At 45.2% G+C, this 22568-nt stretch overlaps 1 protein-coding gene across 1 annotated transcript; it reads right to left on the bottom strand.

Annotated features, from left to right (window-relative positions):
* Positions 1-8191: 8191 nt before the first annotated feature.
* Positions 8192-22338, bottom strand: shld2 (shieldin complex subunit 2). Its single transcript, XM_040138507.1, has 11 exons — positions 22221-22338; positions 18981-19151; positions 17801-18747; positions 17234-17384; positions 16102-16209; positions 15807-16001; positions 15555-15701; positions 15199-15414; positions 14033-14276; positions 13540-13655; positions 8192-12134 (listed from the first exon to the last, which is right to left on the bottom strand). The coding sequence occupies exons 1-11, from the start codon at positions 22327-22329 to the stop codon at positions 11962-11964; spliced, it is 2577 nt and encodes an 858-aa protein (XP_039994441.1). The 5' UTR covers positions 22330-22338; the 3' UTR covers positions 8192-11961.
* Between the last annotated feature and the right edge of the window lie 230 nt (positions 22339-22568).

Genomic DNA, 22568 nt, shown 5'->3' with positions numbered 1-22568 from the left:
TTTTTGAACTTTTGATTCATGAACGTATGCTTTGCTTTATTCGTATCTCCCAGCTCCTACTGCCGCGCTGCACTTTAGAGACTTTTAAAGAATTCAGCAAGCATCTCCCGGATAGGTGGCTGTCTCAATTAAGAGGAGGTAACCACGGAAACCAGGGAAATCACCCCTACTCTTCCTCACCTCCATCACTTTTCAGGTACTTTTTGCATCTCAGAACATCCGACCGTTTTAGTTGTGCATCAGGTCGGGTCAGACCGCGTTGGCACGAATAAGCAACATGTTCAGTTTCTGTCTCCACGAATGACTGTACACCTGCCCCGGAGCAACACCTGTCCTCGACAACCAATCATTAAGCAGTACAGAGGCCGGATCCTCCTCTCCACCATCACCAACAGTCAGAACATAAAAAAGCGGTTGTGATGAAGCAGGACGGCCGGTTTGACAGCAGAGATGTGTTATTTTTGAGGGAAGGTCAGCAGCACGTCAGACGTCATCAGAACTCTGATTACATTAAAACATGGGCTCATAACAACTCGTATAAAAGAAAATCAGAACAATAAAACAGGTAAACACACACGTTGATTAGATCTGCACCTTCTGCAGCACTAATTGTATAAATGTGATTGGCTGAATCTTACCACAGGTGAGAATAGGCAGAAAAACAACGCTGAAGTGAGCAAAAAGACATTTTGCATTTGAGCAGAAATTTCAGCTTGAGTGCCTGTTGTTTTGGAAGCAGCGTGGTTTTATAGCAGCATATAGCACCTCGCCTGAAATGAGGAGCACCTCTGCCAGCACCAGGAAATTATGACGCCCAGGATCCCGGCGCTGTGTTTTCCTTCAGGGACATTTGAATCAATCAGCCCAGAGATCGATCTCTCAGTCAAAGGGCCTTTGCATGAACATAAACAAGAGCGAGTGTTGTGATGAGTCACGCAGGTTTTTTAAGATTCTTTTGAAGGGAGGAGACCAAATAACAAACTAGGACACGCGCACACACACACACACACACACACACACACACACACTGGGTGTGTTTGGCTCACAACAGCCGTTTACCACCATCCATCGTGGCGGTAGAACCTGCAGTCATTGCTCAGGGCCTCAGTGCTCGCTGACCTTCACACTCGACCTAAATAAACCTAAATAAAGCTCCTCATCCTCATGTTTCACCCTGTCACACAGGTGATGTCTCAGACCTGTGCGACAGGTCGGCCCCGTTCGACTCCCTGCGGCCGCACCTGATTCCTCTGCAGGGCGAGACCAGAGAGGCGTCACGCTGACGGGACCGGCATACCTGCCTCTATAAGACCAAACCTCCTCCATCCACAAACGCAGTCCAAACCCGCCGGCAGCCATGGCCAACCTCCTCTCCAACGTGCTGGGTAGCGAAGGCATTGCAAATATAGTCGGGGACAAAGTGGGTGAGTAACGTTTGGAAAATATCTCGCGAGGTCAGGTGAGGCTTTCCTCCTGCTCACATCTTTTCACTCCAAACCTGCAGACGCTTGTTTGAAATTCCAGTAGAAAGTGTCCAGAGAAGTCCGGCTGAATTTATGGGGGGAAACGTGTCTAAAATTACACTTATCATATATGTGGTGTCGTGGGTTTGAATATTTCACCCAGTGTAAGAGTCACACACACACAGCATAACCATGATGCACAGCTTACTACACATGGAATATGATTCAGAGGGACGGGGCTGTTGGTGGACTGATCCTTGTGTTTGACTATTCTACCACAACTATAATAATTTTATAACGCTCGTGTCCTGTGTCCTGCCGTCAGCATCACCTGTCAGTTAGTGTCTGTACTAGTCCCTGTGACGGAGCATCCTAGTTTGAATCATGGTCAGGATATAGTCCATTATCATATATTCTCGGTTTGATTCCGGTTACTGATCGTCTGTGTCTTCTCCTCCACATCCAACAGTCTCTGTCATTTCTTTACTGAGGAGCAGCTGTTATTGATGCGAGACTTTTACCCGTAGCTGTCCTGACTGTGTTTTATGATCCAGACTATATTTTCCTTCATTATGCAACGTGCAGCTCGCTCCGTAGGCGCACATCATGATCAGTGGAGTCATTCAGATCTGTTTGACGGCAGAAAAGCTCGGCATTAAGAGCGAACAACGTGCTCGTTTCCTGTGGCATTTCCTGTCATCTCCGCAGAGAGAGGGCGTCGGGGTGTTGTGGGAAGGTCTGGACAGGACTGTTTCTAAACACAGTAGGATGCGGCTCAGTCACTCGCTCTCAAAGCCTTCGGTGTGTAACGCAGCTCTACGGCTGATAGACTTCCCACATGGAAACGTCCTCAGGACGTCAGTTATAATCCTTTCATTTCAGCGTGCAGATGATTGACTGTCGTTGTAGACTTTCTTCTGTTACACCGAATGAACGGCAGCAGCCGGCAGGTCAAAGGTCCGACAGCGAGCCCCAGCAGCGTCTCCGCTCAGGTTCGGGGGTTTGGGACAGACCGAGCGGCGTCATGTGAGCGTTGGAAGGCAGCGTCTGAAATTAACTTCGCCATATCTCTTCCTCCTCTTTGGCGCCCCTCGAGCTGGCGGCGCCCTCGGCTGGAAAGGGAGCGCTCTAACAAACAGTATACAGTAAATAAGGAATATTATCAGACAATGTAGAGAAATCACGTTTCCGACCTAAAAAGTTCTTGATTGAAGGTAAACACCAGGTTTCAGAAAGTTACAATTCTTCATATTTTCCAAATTTCAATTCTAGCACTGATCGCTCGAGCTGCTGTCTGGTGATCAGTGAGGTTTGTTGCTTTTTTAGGATGAATTAACCCTCAGCTGAACGTTTACATTCTGTTTCCTAGAGTTTGTTCGGACAACTGGTTTTCACGTCTGACTCCACTCCTGCCTCCTTTAAGGCAAAATCTGTGATCGACAGGTAAACAGAAGAGGGTCAGACGAGTTCAGGTACCATCGGGTGATTGGAGCTTCAGGTGAAATTGTACCGACTTTACTCAATTAAACGAGTTGAAGGTGTGATGTGCTCTCTTTGTCGAGTCTGATCATCCACAGCCGTCTGGTGCTCCAGGCAGGTTCGATCAAATGCAAATGCCGTCGACGGGGCGTCTCCAGACTAGTGTCTCACAGTCAAACTGCTCCTCACTTTCTGTGTCAGGAAACATAAACCATAACGACACTGCAGCCACTGGAGGATAAAAACATTTTTGGACATAATATTAACTTTTAAGCCTGTGAGTGGGTGTTTCCCATGGCAACGGATGATTGACAGTTGGAGCCCTGACCAATGAGAGTTTATTCGTCATTATTTATTTATTAATGGAAAATACAAGTAATTCAGGCACAGTCCAGCACATACGATCGAAACCTCAAAAATCTATAGATATTAAAGGGAACCTGGTAGAAAGAAGCATCGTATGAATGATTGAAATGGCAGGAGCTTCTTTGAATTAAGACGTTTCTGAGCAGAGAAAGAAAGCGGGGCAGAGCCGAGGGGGAGGCAAAGATCCCGAGTGAGGTGAAATAGAGTCACGAACCATCGTCCTTCTCAGAGTCCTACCATAGTCAGATCTGAACACACAGACAGAAAACACATGTGCTACCTGAACTAACACCTGTCAGATTTAACAGGGGGGCTCCCACGGCAGCCTTTCAAATTACACTCGGGGCTGCCGCCTCCCTGGACCCGCCCTTACCTGCGTACGTCACAGGTCGACCTCACCGGTGCAGAGGAACTTAACAGCTGTTTGTTCTGCAGGTGATATGGTGGAGGACACGGTGAATAAAGTCATGGGTGGAGGTGAGGAAAAGAAGGAGGAGGAGAAGGGAGGAGGATTCGGAGTAGGAGACGCCCTCTCATTCGTCAGTGGAAAGAAGGATAACGACGAAGGAGGATTCAGTGTCGGAGACGCCCTCTCACTCGTTGGTGGCAATAAGGAAGGACAAGGAGAAGGTGAGTCCTCCACAGCAGCCCTTCAAACCGACCTAAGAAACTGTTTTGGATTGCGGCCTGCAACACAGAGCGTAATTCTTCCCAATTTACAGTGTAATTACTTGTACAGTGTACCGCTGAAGCAGTTCATCCATCTACAGTGACGTGAAAAAGTTTGGTTACTGCTGGTCAAAGTTTCTGTTACTGTGAATAGTTAAGTGAGTAGAAGATGACCTGATTTCCAAAAGGCATAAAGTTAAAGAGGAAAAAATCTTTTCAACATTTTACGTAGGTTTCAGTGTGTTACTTTTCTTTTTGTACTGAGTTTTTGTCAGAGTGAAAATAAGAATGGAGCACCAAAAGTCTGGGCCCAAAGAGATCTGAGCTCTCAGTTAACTTATACCAAGGTCTCAGAGCTTAATTAGCCCGTCAGGGCTGTGGTTGGACCACTGTCATGGCTGGGAAAGGCCAGGTGATGTATTTTTCCAAGCTTCATAAAGACTCTGACTCCTCAAACCTCGTCCCGACAATCAGCAGCCGTGGGCTCCTCTAAGCAGCTGCCTAGCGCTCTGAGACAGCTGTTTCCTGAGTTCCTAATGTGATTAAGAAACAGCAGTTAACAGGAACGGTGGAGGTCAAATTGAGGTCTTGAAGACCAAGAAGACATTCACAGAGAACTGCTGGAAGGATTGCTAGAGGGGCAAATCAGACCCCCCCGTCTGGCTGCATAAGACCTTCAGGAAGATTGATCAGACTCTGAAGCGGTGGTGCCCTGTTCTATGACCTTCATGGAAGACTCATCAGAAGAAAACCTTTCCTGTGTCCTCAAATTCAGCGTCAGATGTTTGCAAAGGAACATCTCAACAAGCCTGATGCATTTCAGAAACAAGTCCGGTGGAAGGATGAAGTTAAAATAGAACTTTTTGGCGACAATGAGCAAAAGTATGTTTGGAGAAAAAAGGTGCAGAATGTCACGAAGAGAACAGCTCTCCAACTGTTCAGCACGGGGGTGGATCAATGATGCTTTGGGCCTGTGTTGCAGCCAGTGGCACGGGGAGCATTTCGCTGGTAGAGGGAAGAATGGTTTCAATTAAATACCAGCAAATTCTGTAAGCAGACATCGCACCGTCAGTAAAGAAGCTGAGGATGAAAATAGGAGGCTTCTTCAAAGGGATAGTGATCCTGAAGAGGGTCTAGAACAGGCCAGCACCGGGCTGATACGACAACGCTGTGCAGTCTTAGTTTGCAGTTCTTCAGCTGAGTTTTGATCAAACTGTAATCTGCTGCGTCCTGACTCAAACAGGAATACAGAGCACTACAAGAGTCCACATAACAATAAGAAACACAGACAAACGTATGTATGACGTGTTTCAGAGCGAGCGTGTAGAGCGAGAATAAGACTGGACCCAGCGTGGAGCCTTGAGGACCTCCACAGGTTGGAGGAGCACAGTCCGACAGTTTATCACCGATGGATACAAAGAATGTACCATGTGATAAATAGCCACTTATCCCCACCCACTTCTTCTAACAAGGTCTTACCGTCAGCTGTCCCCATGGTCAGCCTGGAACAGGATGTCATTTGTGACTCTGAAGAGATGTGCTCTGTCTTTGACGAAAACCAGACTGGAATTTATCAAATAAATTATTTTAGAAAGTGACTTTTTCTAATGAAACATTACTGTAGCTCCGATAAACAGTAACCCCTTCAAATAAAAGCAGCCGATACCCTTCAGAAAAGTCATACAGACAACATTTTTCATTACAAATGATGACTTTTGCCAAAAGGTGACAAGTTTGTAGCAAAGCAGCTGCTTTTTGTGGTGTATTTTTAAAATTCTTGTCTTTGTCTTTCCGTCACTTTCCTCAGGACTGGATGTGAAGAATACCCTTACAGGATTCTTTAAATAAAAACCCTGCAGACCACATCCTGACCTCCAAGGAAAACATGGTTCCCCTGAAAAAAAACAGTCCACCAAATCTCCACCTGCAGCACCCTCACCTCCAACCTGACCTCAGCCGTCAGGACGGAGGAGAGGAGCAACTCCACCCACACTGGTAGAAAAATGACCGTTTTCAATATTTACAAATGATTTGTTTGTTTAAAATTGTTGCAGTAACAAAAAAAAACCTGACTGTACAGTGAATATGAAAATATCTTAAAAAATATATGTAATTGTCAATAAACATGCTGAAGGTCGTGACTAAATGTTTAATTAGATGTTAATTACTGAATTCCTGTCGACACTGCCCTTGCTTATTTTTTCTTTATTGGTTTTAAACCATGAGAATGTACTGAAAAATTCTAAACAATGGAAATGAAACGCTATTATCTGTACTGAAATCTGTTAAGCTCGGTAGAAAAGATATGAGAATATTGGCAAACTGGATTATTATGTGCTAAATTGTGGATTGTGAACCCTGTCCACAGCGGACTAATGTCACCTGGAGACGACCAGGATTTTTATTAAGTTAAACAATCACTGTCATAACTTAAATGAATTAAAACACCCGTGCTGTCCTGTATTTTGGTGAAGACTTGTAATGCTGTTCAAATGATATTCATATTTTAATCAAACCCTTTCCAAAGTTTGATGGAATCTTCTTGTTGTATTTCATCTTCTTTCACTCCATATTCATATACTTTTTTTTGTTATTATAATCAGTGCATATATAAAAGAGATACTGGTGATTTCAGTGAAAGTCAACAGATGCGACCATGAAAAAAAAAACTGAGCCTCCAGTTTGAAATATGAATTTTAATTTTGGCCAATAAAATTAACCATGAGGACATTGTTACAGAGATAAATATAATAAACTTTTTTTCCGTCAACTTCAAATGATTAGATGATGATGTTCTATTTTTGATCACTAGGGGGCAAAAGACACTTATTAAAGCTTGCACACATTATAACATCAGTTTATAAAGTAGTTGTTTCTAACTCGTTATTAAACAGCTGTTTATTTCCACATCCAGCAGCTACAGAGCAACATGATCCTTCATCTGGATCTGATGTTTGTGTCCCACTGATGAATCTAGGTCTAGGTCTAGGTACTCCCTCTCTTTTAGCCCTAGTTTTGGTCTCCACCAGCTCCTGAGGGACACATCTGCTGAATACTCCACCCTGTTCACCAGCTGGTCTCTGACTGGGTCTGTCTGCTGTTTGCTGCTGAGCAGGTGGTGGACAGTGGAAAATTAGGTTTACATTCAAGTGGTCTACAAATCAATTTTTTTATATACATTGAAATAAATAACTACAATTAATTTTTGTAGCATAAATCATGAAGGTATCACATTCAGAACGCATGCTGTCCTCCACTCTCAGTCTCTGATCCTGCGTTTGACATTCCTGTCCTGATCAATAACGGCCCCCGTAAACGCGACCAGCCTGTTTCCTGTTTTAACCCTGAAAATTTAATGAACATAAAACCCAAACTCCAAATTTACCCCACATGCTCTCACATCCAGAAATGGCCTGGGGTTAATGCATTTAAATACCAGAAGTCAATTTAAATAATAATCAATTTAAATTATATCACCTGCAAATTCTGGTATCAGAGACTGGCCATGATTTAATATTGATATGTGTAACACAGTGTTTGGGAAAGATCTGAAGGTTAATAAACTGAAAACGATTCCGCTGTCGGACACAACCATCGCTCGCCGTATCAGTGACGTGGGATCTGATGTGAGGCAGCCACTGGTGGAGGAGCTGAGGTTGGCAGAGGCTTTTGCATTAATACCGAATGAATCGGTTTGTGGACCAAAACGTGTTCATATACAAACTTATTTGCTATGTTATTTAAAGCACCATGTTTCAACAACGAACCTTTAACTCAATGAATGTTTTATTTCTGTCTAGTATCTTTTGGTAGGATTATTTGTAAATAAAAACTGGTCATTCTTCTTTTTTTTTTTTTAGCTGAAAATGCAGAGAATATTTGACTGTGACTATTTTGAGCCCTGGGTTGAGTCTGCAGGTCTTCCTCGCGGGCTGCATACAACATACGCCATTGTGTGGACCAATGGCTGCCTTGGATTTTATCTGACGAGTTTTGTGTGTGTGTGTGTGTGTCAGTGTCATAGTGAGTCATACGAGGGAGAAGAGCCACACAACACACATAGATGGCATTTTTCTCTTTGTCTCAGAGAAACATGAGCAACCTGCCCTTCAGCAACACAAACACCTGCAGTCAAAACTCAGGGCTCCAGCTGCACCTCACATCGTAACAACACAGAAAAACTACATTAATTCAGCTAAAAAATAAATAAATATACGTATATATCAGGCTCCTGTCAATAAAATCCTGTATCATTAAATGAGGTTTTACTGTGGCTCGTGACGAGGTAAAAGCTCAGCATCAGGACAGGTGGAACAGGTCGGTCCTGTCTGCAGACACACCTGACTCCGCTACAGCCAACAGGGAGACACCTGAGAGCGAAAGAGACGGGGACAGCCTCGGTCTCACCGCCACCTGCCAGAAGAGACACTCCCCACACTCTCTTTACGAAGTCCAGCAGGCAGACCAGAGGACAGACCAGCAGGTCGGCAGAGATGGATAAACTCGCACATATTGTCGGGGAGAAAATGGGTGAGTAGGAACAGGGCGAAGGGGGAGGAAAAACAAATCCAGGAGTCACGGATTTGTTTTCTCATGGTCCTGATTTGCATGTCTCACGTGCCACTGTTGCATTTAGTGAACTTTCTTTCTAAATCTCGTTTAGAGGCTCAACTTGTCGCCTTGTTGTGTTTCTCTTCCCTTTGGCAGAGATACAAACAATCCTGTGAAAAACAGCCCTTTCTCATGTAATTTACTTTCACAGCCCAGGACACTGAGGGGGACACAGGGGATGGGATCCATGTCTTGTAAGGCAGAAATGTGATACTGAGCTGAGACTGACCTCACAGTTATTGTCATACTTTATTTTTCATGTACATTTGACTTGAAGACAAGATTGATAAGGAGCAATGGGAGAAAGGTATCTGGAATAAACCACAGCTTAGAAATAACTTTTAAAAAAAATGACATTTTACTGATCAAATAATTGATGAAAATAAGAAGAAAATAAGAGATTAATGATAAGAAAAACATTTCTCAGTTGGAGCCTCATCTGACATTTGAAGTACTTAGCTCAATAAATTAACAGATAATCCGCAGAATATGAATCTCTACTGGAAGAAAACGCTCCAGGTGAGTGGAGATTCAGGCCAACTTTCACCAAATATACTTTCAAATACTTTCTCATCTTCGCCAGGCGAGATTATCCCCACCCCTCCGGTGGTGCAGGCCAGGTAAATCAAACAAACATGGCTTTCGTTTGAAATGTTGTGAACTGACAGTGTGGTGCTGTTTGCTGCGCAGGGGACATGGTGGAGGACGCAGTGAAAAACGCTCTGGGTGTCGGTGACAAGGACGAAGACAAGAAGAAAGAGGGAGGAGGAATCTTCTCCTTCTTTGGAGGCAACAAGGATGAAGAGAAGGAGAAGGAGAAGGGAGGACTGTTCTCATTTGGAGACGACAAGAAGAAAGAGGAGGGAAAAGGAGGATTCTTCTCCCAGCTCTTTGACAAAGACGACGACAAGGGCGACGAGGGCAAGCAGAAGAAATCAGGGTTCGCAGGTCTGTTCACTGAGCAGGAGGGAGCGGGCGCTGCCGGAGGGAACGAGGGAATAACTGCAGGAGAAAGTGGGGGAGTAAATGATGGAGGTATGTAGGGGGGTTCACTGAGCTGTCACAGAATTATGTTCATATTGGAAGACTCCACACCAAGTCAGAAAATGATGAAAACACGCCTTCTTGACTCATCTGAAGAACCTTCCTCTGGTTCACTCTTTAATCAAATGTATTTTTCTGGTGCAAAAAGGGTAAAAATTGTGGGTCTTGAATGAATTGGTCCAGTAATTGTCGCCTTTTGTTCCATCTCAGATTTACTGAACGATCTGATCGACGTGGCTGAAGAAACATCAAAAGGGAAGTAGGCCAACAGAGACCAGCAAACCGCATCCTGACGTCTGAGGAAAAACCTGAAGCGGCTGACCACCAGCCTCACCTTCGGCGTCATGTGTTGACTGACCTCAGCTGTCAGGAGAGCTTCTCCAGAGACTGAAAAATCCGTCATCTCCTCACATTTAGCTTGAACACGCCTCCTTCGCAGAGTCAAAAGATGCATCCAAAAGGAAAAGGAGAGTTTAACATCCGTCTCCTACCTCACCCTGGAAGTCATGATGTGGGGTGAGGATATGCTAGCTAATGCTACGCTAGCTGATCGGCTATATTGATTGCTTGATATCTGCAGTTTTCTTCATATCTGATAAACACTGGCTGTTTTGCACAGTATCCACAGACTGTGATTATGAGCTTTTCTCCTGTTTCTTTACTGTCTCGTCTTCACTTCATGACAAAACATTTTATTGCCTTTTCAGCACAAATGTCAGATTTACTTCACTCAATTTAGCAGCAACAACGTGTGAAATTATGAGGTTGCGTATTAAAGTTTTATCAATGAAACACGTGTTTTAGTGAATATCACTTTAAGCAATAGGGTGCGTGTGATGTTCAACTATGCCATGTAATAAAGAGTTTATTCTAAAAGCAGTGTCGTGCCGTCAGGACACAAGCAGCGCTTGACCAGTTAAAGCTAAAAACAGACATCGGAACGATACCGAAGTGGAAGAGATTTCTCTCCTTACACCTCAGAGCGGAATAATAACATAACAGCATCACTTTATAATTTCCTCTGGTTCATAAAGGTTCTGGTGTTTCCTGTTTTCATTCATCTTGTCATTTACTGCCCCCTTGTGGCCACAGCAGGCTGTTGTCTCCTGAACCTGGGTTGACTACCAGCCGTGGCATCTATGGTTTCTGTCATTATCGTGGACGTGTCCCGCTGGCAGAGGCTGGGGTTCGTCAAGCAGAGGTGTTCTCATCCTGGGATCTTTGATGGGCGTAATGGTTTGTGGAGTTTCTCCATGTTTTCCGATGATGCCATGATAACTGTCATTTGACCGTTTATGTCTGAGTTCAAGGAGTTAGCAGTTAGTTTCCAGGCGTCCAAGGTTCAAATCTTCCAGGTGGATAAAAAAAAGAGGAAGTGACCTCGCCTACCCGGAGCGGCCCGGGACTGACGAGACCGTTATTCGTTTTTCACCTGGTTTTTTCACCAGTTATGACGTTGCACATGATGCTCAGATGCATGTGAAAGCTGTAATATAGAGGCAGCGGTAGCAAGTAAACGAGCAAACTGATTTAATTGATTGATCATCTCAGATCGGTAAAGGTTTCGTACTAGTCACCCCGGTCAACGTGCGTGACCACGAGGAGTTGGGGTGGACTGAGGAGCAGCTCCTTCCTCCCGTCGGCAGCCCCGGTTGGTTCTTCAGGTCTGCCGTGTGATTTGTTATTGATCAAATACCGTATTGATAATGTGATACGAGAGTAGAGATCCTCAAGCTTTTGGTCACAGTGATATTGGGATATACAGTTGTTTATATGGTGTGAGACAGTTTTCTGAACCAACTCTTCCGACTGGGTCAATCATTTATAAAAGAAAAAAAAAAAACTGTCATAGTATCTGTGAACAATTTGATGGTTTACACAGATCATCACATTTCTGAGTTGTTAAATGAGCCTCAATAATAATTTAAATTACAATCTAAATCATAAAAGTTTTGACAACAGTGCATCTTCGATTTCAGATCAAATTAGACAAGAGCAGCTTCTCATTTCCGGTCGACGACCTTCGATTTTACTGAAAAGATGACCGTCACCGGCAGTTTTTATCAGCTGTTTGTAGCCGGCTGATCCAGCCAACATTTGTCTCGTTCTCACTTTTTAACCCCACAAACTAAATAGTGAGCTAATGAAACGCTCCTCGGCCTCGGAGGTTACCACTGTCAGTGGTAAAGCTAGTTAGCTGGACACGCTCAGGTTAGCAGCTCACATCAGGGCAGATAAACACACTGTTTAAAAGCTCCACCACATGCACACCACTCCAGGGTTCAGTGATCTGTCAAACGCAAACCAACGATGAACAAACCGAACTCCATCAGCCGGGGAACTGAAGGTCCAGCAGTGTAAAGTCCTGGTTTAGCGGGACGCTGTTCTCGTCGCACAGGAAGTGGCTCCGGATGGTGATGATGAAGGTTTTCCTTGGGAGGGAGAGGAGGGTGTGGATCCTCTCTGCTGCCACCTGGATGTGCTTCACCTGCGAGTCTGGAGCTGCGAGACGACAGGTAGAAAAAACCCGCGGGTTAATGCACGACACCCCTGCCTCACCTGGGCTGCAGCAGCAGGTGAGTCCTCAGATCAGTTGTGGTCGTAGAGTCACTGTGGTACGTGAAAAAACACATCTAAATGTAATAAATTTGTTTTTTATAGACACGTCGAGGGAAGCGTCCAGTAATACAACAATAATCCAAATCCAATATTGATCAGCAGCTGCTGATCTGATCTGTTGTCAGTGATGAAATGAAGACATTTCTTCTGTACCAGCAGGTGGCATCAGTGTCTGTTAGAGAGAAGAGAACACTTCCTTTCTTAATCGGACTATTTCTCACTTTATGTACAAGGGTCTGTCCCGATACCTTCTGTGGTGTTTGTGAGTGTCTACTTTAGCGACATACACTCAGCGAGCACTTTATTAGGAACACCATACCACTAGAGGGGAATTCCTCCCTTTGCTCTGAAGACAGTCTCAGGTCTTCGTGGTCTGGATTCCACCTGATGTTGGAAACTTTCCTCTGAGGTTCTGGTCCATGTTCACATGACTGCTGATTTGTCAGCTACACATTCCTGCTGCCAATCTCTTGTTCTACCACACCCCAAAGCTGCTCTACTGGATCCAGGTCTGGTGACTGGGGAGGCCACCGAAGTCCACTGAACTCACTGTCATGTTCATGAAACCGGTTTGAGACGACTTCTGCTTTGTGACCTGGAGCATCGTCCTGCTGGAAGTAGCCATTGGAAGGTGGTAAACTGTGGCCGTGAAGGGAAGCACATGGTCAACAACAACACTCAGACAGGCTGTGGCATCAGACCATGATTGGTTGGTGTTAAGGGGCCAAAGCGGAGCCAAGAAAACCTTCCCCACACCGTTACACCACCACCACCAGCCTGGTTGGTAGGTAGGGTCCATGGATTCATGCTGTGGATGCCAAATTCTGACCTACCATCTGCTTTCTCAGCAGAAATCCAGATTCATCAGACCAGGCTACGTTTTTCCAGTCTCCAACTGTCCAGTGTTGGTGAAGCCTGTGTCCACTGCAGCCTCAGGTTTCTGGTCTTGGCTGACAGGAGTGGAACCTGACGTGGTCTTCTGCTGTTGTAATCCATCCACCTCCAGGTTGGACATGTTGTTCATTCTTAGACGCTTTTCTGCTCACTGTTTTTCAGGTGTGGGATGTGTGTGTATATCACGCTGCCTGACACTATTATTGAATTTGCCTTGAGAAAGAGGAGGTGTGGTTGAAACATTGGTCATATAATAAAATTACTGGAGCTTAGTGTGCGGTTGTCTTCATTTTTGCCTACTAGGTGGTGAGTGAACGTGTACTTAAGTGCTCAAGACCACAGGTGTGGCTGTTGTGACAGACCCGGACAGCCAGTCAGTTGGTTTGTGTCTCACCTGAGCTCCTGTGCAGTTTATCAGGCGGAGCATTGAGGATCTTCTGCAGAGGAACAGGAGGAACCTGAACACAAACCCGAATGCTGCCCTGCCCGCTCACAGTCAGCACACCTGGCCTGAAACGCACACGCACGCACGCACACACACACACACACACACACACACACACACACACACACACACACACACACACACACACAGACTGTATGTTTAGGGTGAATCTATCCATTTCAATCCAAATGTAAGACAGGAGACAGGTGTAGCCCGGCCTACCACCAAAGATCGAACCACATGATTGGATGAACCTCTCACTTCCAAATTGATTGACAGGCCTTTTATTACTGGGATTAACAGTACACAACATCTAAATCTAAGATACTAACGTTTTCTTGAACACGCAAAATGATGAATTTTCATCTTTTATTCTACAAAAAGAGGATTTCCTAAAATGTCAGTATCAAAATGATAATAATTACAACGACATCAGTCGTACCTGTAGTAGCGGCGTACAGCGGTGTGGGGCAGGCAGGGGTAACAGGGGCTGTAGATGCCGTTGGTGTCGGTATCCAGCTCGGCGGAGCAGTGACCGCAGCCGGTGTAGGTGATGTCCCCGCTCAGCGCCTCTAGGATACCATCCAGCGGCGTGGAGCTGTCCAGGACCGGTCGAGGTGCATTCTGGGAGGCAGGAGCGTCCTGGAAGTGGAAAGCGGTGACCTGGACTCTGAGCTCCACGTCACCTGGTGGAAGAGAGAGTTAATAAATAAAACCTTCCCCTGAAAAAAATTTCAAATTTGCTGTTATGTAAAGGTTATAAACAGCTTTGAATTACTTGCGGTGTAACTCAGGGCTCGATTTGAGGTCTTATGCTTTTTATCAGCGTTGATAACTTGTGACTTTGATTTTAGGTCTTATGGACATATGATAGGCAGACGTGTAAGTACATGGGGTAACAAAGAGTTCCAAAAGGCCTCTTATAATACATTTTGTGATTATTAATTATTTTTTTAGACAGAGAAAGGAGATGGAATATGTTTTATATTACATAATTTTTAATGCTAATTTAATTAATTAATTTATAATAGCCTTTTTTTTAATTGATCTGTTTATTAATTGATTATAATTAAACTTGGTGGAAGTCTGTAATTATTCCAGAGAAACACTCTCTTGTCTGTATTTACAGCACTGACAGTAGTTATTAACAAAGTTAGATTTACTGTGTAAATTAATCTCAATTTTCGCAAACATCCCGAAGTGTCAACAAATATGAGGTGGACGATGAGGTTTAGGCTGAAATCTTTAAATGTTGTCCAGCGCAGAGTTTCCTGTCTCCTCAGAGTCTCCAGCACACACAGTTTGGGACAGAAAAAAATAAACATTTTCTAAATTTGATCTCCCTTATAAATTTCTTTAAATATTGTCATATATGCATAGAAGAATCATATCAGAGACCAGGTAGAACCACGACTGCATCATTATTATGAAAGGGAGCGATGCAGTTCAAGAGTATCGTGCAGTTCATCGCCGTGTCTGCGATATGTAACAAAAACGTAGCTTGTCTCTCACTGTAAGGGCTGCAGGCAATGAACCGGCAGTGTTTCCTGTGTGAACACCAAACAAAACTAAAAACAGTGCTCTGCATCCAGTGATCAGTGGGCTCACCGCTGTATTTCTGGGACAGCAGCGTGTCGAGGTCCAGCTCCAGACTGCTGCTGCTGCTGTTTCCTTTCTGGCTGCGTCCCGGTGGGAGGAAGGCCTGCACCCGGCCGTCGGTGGGGGGCACGGACTGGACGGAGCTCCAGGGGGTGGAGTGCAGCTCCGGGAGGTCAGGGGTCAAACCATCCCTCACCAGGAGGACGTGGAAGTCCCAGACGGCCGCTGAAGGAGACGGAGGAGTGTGTGAGCTGACCCTTTAAGATTAGTGTAAGAGTATAGTACAAGTGTGTGTGTTTGTGTGTGTGTGTGTGTGTGTGTGTGTGTGTGTGTGTGTGTGTGTGTGTGTGTGTGTGTGTGTGTACCTCTGTCTCTGCTGAAGCGAGGAAGCCAGTCCACAGCAGCTCCCCAAAGCAGCAGCGCCCCCTGCTGGCCATCTGGCTGCTCCACAGTCAGAACAGCCTTCAACTGAACCCCCGACCTGCAGCGAGACTCCGCCTCACTCCGCCACGCTGACACACACACACACAAGATCATTTCTGTCTTTCTATGACATAAATGAACAGGACAGGTACCGAGTGACATAACCACACCCACACTGTATGTCATAGACTCACCTGGGCTGATACGTGCGTGCGTGACACGCAGCAGGGCGTGAACCAGTGTGTTGACCTTCAGTGACCTTAGGGCGGCGTAAGGGAGGCGGTTCAGGTCCTGAGGGGGGCGGCGTGGCAGAGACACCAGCAGAGGGCGCCGCTCCCGAAGAAATCCATATAGAGAGCTGAGAGAGCGAGCATTAACATGCTTAGGCACTAAAGAGAGAGAGAGAGAGAGAGAAGTAATGGAATCCGAGGCCCGGAGGAACCACAGCTGAAGAGGCTGCCGATTGGTCGCCAGCTGGTTTAGTTGTACCTGGCGGTGAGGTGGAGGCCGTGATCTGTCCGAGGCTGAGCAGTTTGCTGCTGAAGGTCGACTGCAGCACCGTCTCTCCTCTCCACCTGTCTTCATTCACCTGCAGTCCTGATCAGGGACAACGACGCTAATGCGGACGTCTCATTCCCTCACACCTCCGTGTGTGACGGTATAAGACGTCTTCATTAAGTGTCCACTCGCACCACAACACAGCACTGTAACATTCGTTCAGCAGAGGAGCGGGATATGAAACTGGATGGTGAGCTAACACGACAGCTTCCTCCTCCGTGGACTCTCTAGCCGTCAGTTTCCTCACAGGACAGGACTGTCAAGATGGTTTCTAATTTGTCCACGCTGCAAGTTTGTGCGTCAAAGTTCATCAGAGTTGAATACTACAGGAAAACACTGCGTAGACTTTACACTGCCTCCATGAGCAAAATCACTGATGGCGGCTATTCCGTTGAAATGAATGGCTTTCAGTTCTAAATGCTGGTGTGAATGGGCTCTAACCTGGCGATTTTCACCACCGGTTCCCAGAGGAGATGAATTCAAGACCACGTGTGAGGTGAAAACAAAGCTTTTTTAAAAACACGATTTTTCTGGTAATCTCATCACTTTTCCATATGTTGATTGATTACTGATGACATGTTCTTTATGTTGTTGCTGTTTAGATGAAAAAAGGATCCTGATAAATCAGAAATCAGAAATAATTCATGATAAATGCATCAGTGTGCTTCAGGAAGGTTTGGACAAGATTTGTTTCTTTGACAGCTAGAGTTCCAAGAAGAAATGATCAGAACTGAACTGGGCTTTTTATCCTGAAGCTGATTAATCCAGAAAAACCTGGACCAGGATTGATCTCCTGCTGATGACCTCAGCTCATCCCACAACCAGACCACACTGAAGGCCTCAGTCTGCTTCTGATGAAGTGCTTGTCAATCAACAGCGTCTTAAACAAAGTCTTTGTAACCTTCTGAAACCAACAACAGACCATTGCACCCACACCAAGCAGTGACCGCGACAGGTGCGACACTGGAGCGACATTTGCAAAGGGGGGGAGTTTCAGAGTTTGAAGCAGACTGAGCCCATTAGCTGCCATATAAAACTAAATTATTCAGCTGTGTTTTTGTACCTGTGATGAGCAGAATGTCTCCAGGACTCACGGTCAACGCCCAGAACGCCGCCTGCCGCCACAGCACCACCTTCATCTCAACGCCTGACTGGTCCGTCACCACGATGGACGCCAGAGGAATCAGAGTCCCTGCCGACGGCCCAGACTTCACCTGTAATCCAACGAGTCGAACACTCTACCTCAAACAGACGCGATGCAGAAACTCCTCTTTCTTTTAGTGTTAGAAAGTTTTTGCAGGAGACTCATTTTAGTCTTAAGGATCCTCATAGGCAGTTAATTAAACTGATTAAATTAATGAAAGAAATGTTAGACGCTCATAATGAAAAGGCAACAGCTTCTATTAACACAGCTGCTGATTTAATTAAATCCCATATGTTAACTGATTTATTAAATCCAAGACTGTGAATTTTGATGGATGGCAAAGTGGTGAGAGGGGCTGGGTCAAACCGTGGTGGTGGATGACTTGTATGTTTTTTCTTTTTCATTTGTCTTCCTGTCTCCTATTTTACTCTTCACATATTTCAGCTTTTATGAGAGTGCGATGAAGAAAATATCCTAACATCTCACCTTGACCTCCTTCAGGTGACAGGGGTGAACCACCGCCACCAGAACCGAGTACCGCACCCCCGGTTTACAACACCGGACCAGAAGTGTTGTGGTGGGACCCTGGAGCTTGGCTGCAGTGCTGTCCGCTGGTACCTCAGTGCTGGACTCTTCAGAGATTCGAGCTTTCTTGAAACTGGGGGATTTGATAGCGGAGTCGAGGGCAGTTGTGGACTCCTGGGAGCAAAGCACCCCGTCTGTGGTGACCTCAAGGACAACTCCCCCTTCCTCTGCCCTCGGGGTTGAGCAGGGTTGGCTGAAGAGCTCAGCAGAGGCTCCAGGTGACGGGCTTACAGGGCTGAAGAGCTCTGGGGTGCTGGAGGAGTCGGAGGGCGGGGTTTGAGGAAGCAGGGTTTTAGCAAGGCTGGTTGCTGATTGGGTGCCGCACCTGCCTCTCAGGATTAAGGCCTGACTCAGCGTCCAGGTGGTGAGGTACTGAGTCTTGGTGCACAGAAAAGGGGCAGCTGATGACGGCTGGGGTTCAGAGCAATGTGGAGGTTCAGGTTCAGGTTCAGGTTCAGGTTCAGGTTCTGATTCTGATTCTGATTCTGCTCGTTCTGGTTGAGCTGCAGGGAAACAGCTGTCCAGATACTCATGAACTGAAGCCGAACATTGATCTTCCTCTTCAGGATCTGATTCTTCAACTGGGCTCATAAATCTCTCTGCAGGTTTGTGGTCATCCATGCGGAGATTTTCCTTTTCAGCGTTAAATTTGCAGTTTGATCCTGCTCGTTCTTCCCATCCTCGTGACACCTCTCTGGTCCAATCAGCTTCAGAGGAGGCGTCATCCTGATCAGTGTTTGTTTGACCTTCTTGGCCTTGTAAATTCGGCGTAGATTGATCGGTTTGTACGTCCTCCCTGCTGGTTCCATCCTCTTCTCTTGACGATCTTGCTTGGTTTCCAGCCTCGTCTGAAAAATGGGCATATGGAAGCTTGTAAGTCGTAATAAAAACACTCAAAATACCGTAAAATAAATGCAGAGAAGACTAGATTAAAAACTTTTGGTATAAAATGTATTGGACATTGAGGTTTTGAGAGTCTGTGGTTCAAATCTGATTAAAGTGATATATTATCAACAGAAATAAATAACATCTTCCAGCAGGTAGTTCTAGGTCCTTCCTGTTGGGTCCCTGAACGCCTCACCTGTTGCAGGCCTCAGATGTCCGTCCTTCCAGGTGAGCTCCAGGTTTCTCCACCCAGCATGGGGGCAGTGCTGACTCTTCACCCCAGCTTCAGACACCGAGGCTGGGCCAGAGGAGGGAGGAGGAGCCCCCAGGAAGACGTGGATCTTGGGCCGGTCACACATGCTGCCTGCTGAGATGGCAAAATATGGAAGTTTATTCACAGCCAAATGACAGGCCTCATCATTACTAGTTTAATAGGTTCAAAATCGTTTACTGTTGTCTTACTTAGTCCATATTTATATTAGCATTTCCCATTTCATTGCTTTGCATGTCTTTTATTATGTACTTCTGTGTTGCATGTTTTCATTAGTAACTGACAATTTATTCTAATGTTCTTTTTCTTTTTTTACTAATATCAATATTCTCTTCTCTTTGCTCTTTGTGCTTTAAAATGATGTCAATAACGCTGTCATTTTAATCTTATATTTGGTTTTTAATGCGACTGTGGCATCTGTCCAGGGACGACAGCAGAAAAACAGCCTCTTGGCAACGTTTATTAATCTGCACTGTCCCTGTTATTTAATCATTTATGGGTTTAATTGATACTGTAATGCTCCGCTCGGACAATTCAGGCTTTGTCACCAATGTGTAAAGTTTGATAAAATACTATGTGACCAAACCAGATGTGTCACCTGGTGTGTGCATGCTGATCAGACAAAGGCTTTGTCGTCAGGAGTCGGAAATATCATCTGCACTGTTAAAATTGTGATGTAAAACATCACAATTTTCCTCCTTCGTCGCTTTCGACAAAAGCATCAGCCAAGTGTCACTTTGTCCCGTCTGTGTGTGCCGGTGCTGCCTTGGTCGGGTCGGCTTTGCAAATGAAATTTCCAACATCAGCTGGATCCTTTCTAGTTGAATAAAGGTTAATATAAAGTTCTTTACCAATCGCCCGGACTGATAATGAGATTTCCCTTCAATAAGAATGAACAACCACATTCACTGACACACAGAATGTGCACTAACACAGAGCCAGCGCTCATAGAGAGGCCCAGACCAGACTGAAACGGAATCTCTCCACAGGTGCACGTGTGTTTGAAGTCAAACTGAACAACATGTCAGATGTTACACAACCGTGACTGAGCAGGAACGGGTCAGAGTGAGGAGGCAGAACATGGATCCATCCCGTAGTTGGATGCAGACTGTGGTGTGTTTCGCAGCTGGGACCAATAACCGGGCAGAAAATGCTCCTCCAGCAGAGCCACTCAGAGGGCAGGATGCCGGGGGAGGTGGCGGCCTGTCGACTTTAACGGTGAGGTGTCTGAACCAACCCGCTTGGGGAGAAGTGAGGTCTGGACCTGTTCTACACCTGGTCCTTTCACATCAGTCTTATCTAGAACATACAGACTGTAATTAAAGGTCGGAATCCAACAAAAGATGTTGTTTTCAGACTGGGCGGGTTGGTTCAGACACCTGAAGCTCTGTCATCATCATCGTCGTCAGTGGTTAGTGGTGATCACACCTGCGGGACGCTGCAGCCGTCCGACCTGCGGCTAACGGCTTTTATCTTCTACTCAGGCAGGATGTTTGTTCCATCTGTGCCCTGCACGGTTCACTCTGTCCACAGCAGTGAAGGTGTACATCCTCATGCCTCCACCTCCACCTCCACCTGTTGGACACATTTTCTCTTTGAAAGTGAACAGAAAAGAACACGTTCGTGTTGAAACGGGGAAGAACACTGCTGTGCAAAATATCATCCTCTGATCAGTCCACAGGTTCGGTCGGCGCTACTCAGCAGCCACGTGCTTCTGCTCGGTTCCAGCTTCTGTTACTGACTCCTCTCTGCTTCCTCCACCTGCTGCCTTCAGTCAGCGGGATCAACTGAGACGTGACCAAAACTGCTCCAACTGCTGGACGTCTTGTGCCCGCCTCCACACTCCAGGTTATTTAACATTAACGCCATGTCCTTCTGACTTTACAGTACAAGTCAACCTAAAGACTGTGCTGTGATTTTGCTGGTCTGGATAATCCTTCAGTTTCTGCTATTTTCATGGTTTAACTGCTGATATCTGTGGTTATGTGATACCTTCTCAAAATCAATATGATGATCTTAATTAAAGATTGATCAGCCTCAGATCAGTTCTTTACACACTCATTCGTGTGTAAAGAACCAACTTCAGAGTATCAATATCAGAGATATAGATGGACCCTACACCTGCCATATTGTTCATTCTTTAAAAAAAAAAATCCTTACACTTTATTCCGGGGTTTGTTTTTCTGCAAGAACATGTAGAATTATAATTTTAAAAAAGTTCATGTTCTTAGTGTGAAATCTTTAAATCTGCAGGAATAACTAACCACAGTCTGATATATTTTCAATGTGTATATATGGAAACAGGGACGGATTAAGGGGAAATTGTCTGAGGCGGAAACTAAACTTTGCCGAGAGACGTTCTGCTGCCGGTGGACGAGGTTCCTCAGAGAAACCAGATCTCGAGGAGAATCTTGTTCCACACTGACGAGAGCAGACGTGAAGACGATCCGAGACTGGATCGCTTCAGGGCCACGTTTATTCTGGTTACCAGCTGCTACAGCGAGGCTTGGATTGTTTTCACCTTGTGAGTCTGTGTGTGTGTGTGTGTGTGTGTGTGTGTGTGATCATGGTAAAATATGTAGCAGGAACTACACCAGCAGAAATTCAAAATGGAGGTGTAAATAAATCCCTCATCAGGACTGTGTGAATGATGAAAAAATGTGAATTCATTTCCCAAACAGCTGGTTTTGTTTGTTTGTTTTGTTTCTGTCAGTGTTTAATGTTAAAAATCTCGAATTTGTTTTTATTTTCATCACTACTAACATTTCATCTATTTTGTCTTTAATCGGCAGAAACACGCTTCCATGCTTATGGCAGGAGTTTCTAGTTACTGTGAGACTTTGAGCTGAAACATTCAGTGAGTTTGTTAAATATGGTGTGAGCCACTGAGAGACTGGCAGTCGATACAGACAGTCTCTGTTAATGACCACGAGCTCTAAGTTTAGAAAAGACGACATTTAGAACCTCTTCATTACACACACACACACACACACACACACACACACACACTTGACACACGTGCTGCTTTCCAGTGTGACTTTATTTTTAGATTCCCAAGACTTTAATCTCAAACATTCAACATTACAGTGATAAAGAGCAGAGATTTACATTTAAACTCATTTATAAAAGTGTCATTGTTCAGAATTAATGCAGATTATAATTTACCTTTTTTGGCTGACTCAACACATACTTTGTTTTGAGGAGAGGAACCACGCCAGGGGGAAGTCAAAAAGTGGTTGCTTTCAAAATAAAAGTGGCAACTATATGTTGTCATTTTCCCCCGTTTTACGCCTACAAACACGAATACTGCTTGACCGGGCGATGAAGTTCCACCTTTGGTCAACCGGCCGAGAGTTGGAGCTTCCCCATTGGTCGTTGCTCTTTCAAAATGAACTGGCGCAAACTGTCCCTATTACATCATCAGGGGCCGTTTGCAGGCCGTGCGGCAACTTAGCACCTTTGTCGCTAGATTTACCGACTTTGAATGGTGGATGGTGACTCTGTCGGACGGCG

The sequence above is a fragment of the Xiphias gladius genome, chromosome 11, assembly GCF_016859285.1.
Source record: "Xiphias gladius isolate SHS-SW01 ecotype Sanya breed wild chromosome 11, ASM1685928v1, whole genome shotgun sequence".
Classification (NCBI taxonomy): Eukaryota; Metazoa; Chordata; class Actinopteri; order Istiophoriformes; family Xiphiidae; genus Xiphias; species Xiphias gladius.
This window is presented reverse-complemented; position numbering and strand designations above follow the sequence as displayed.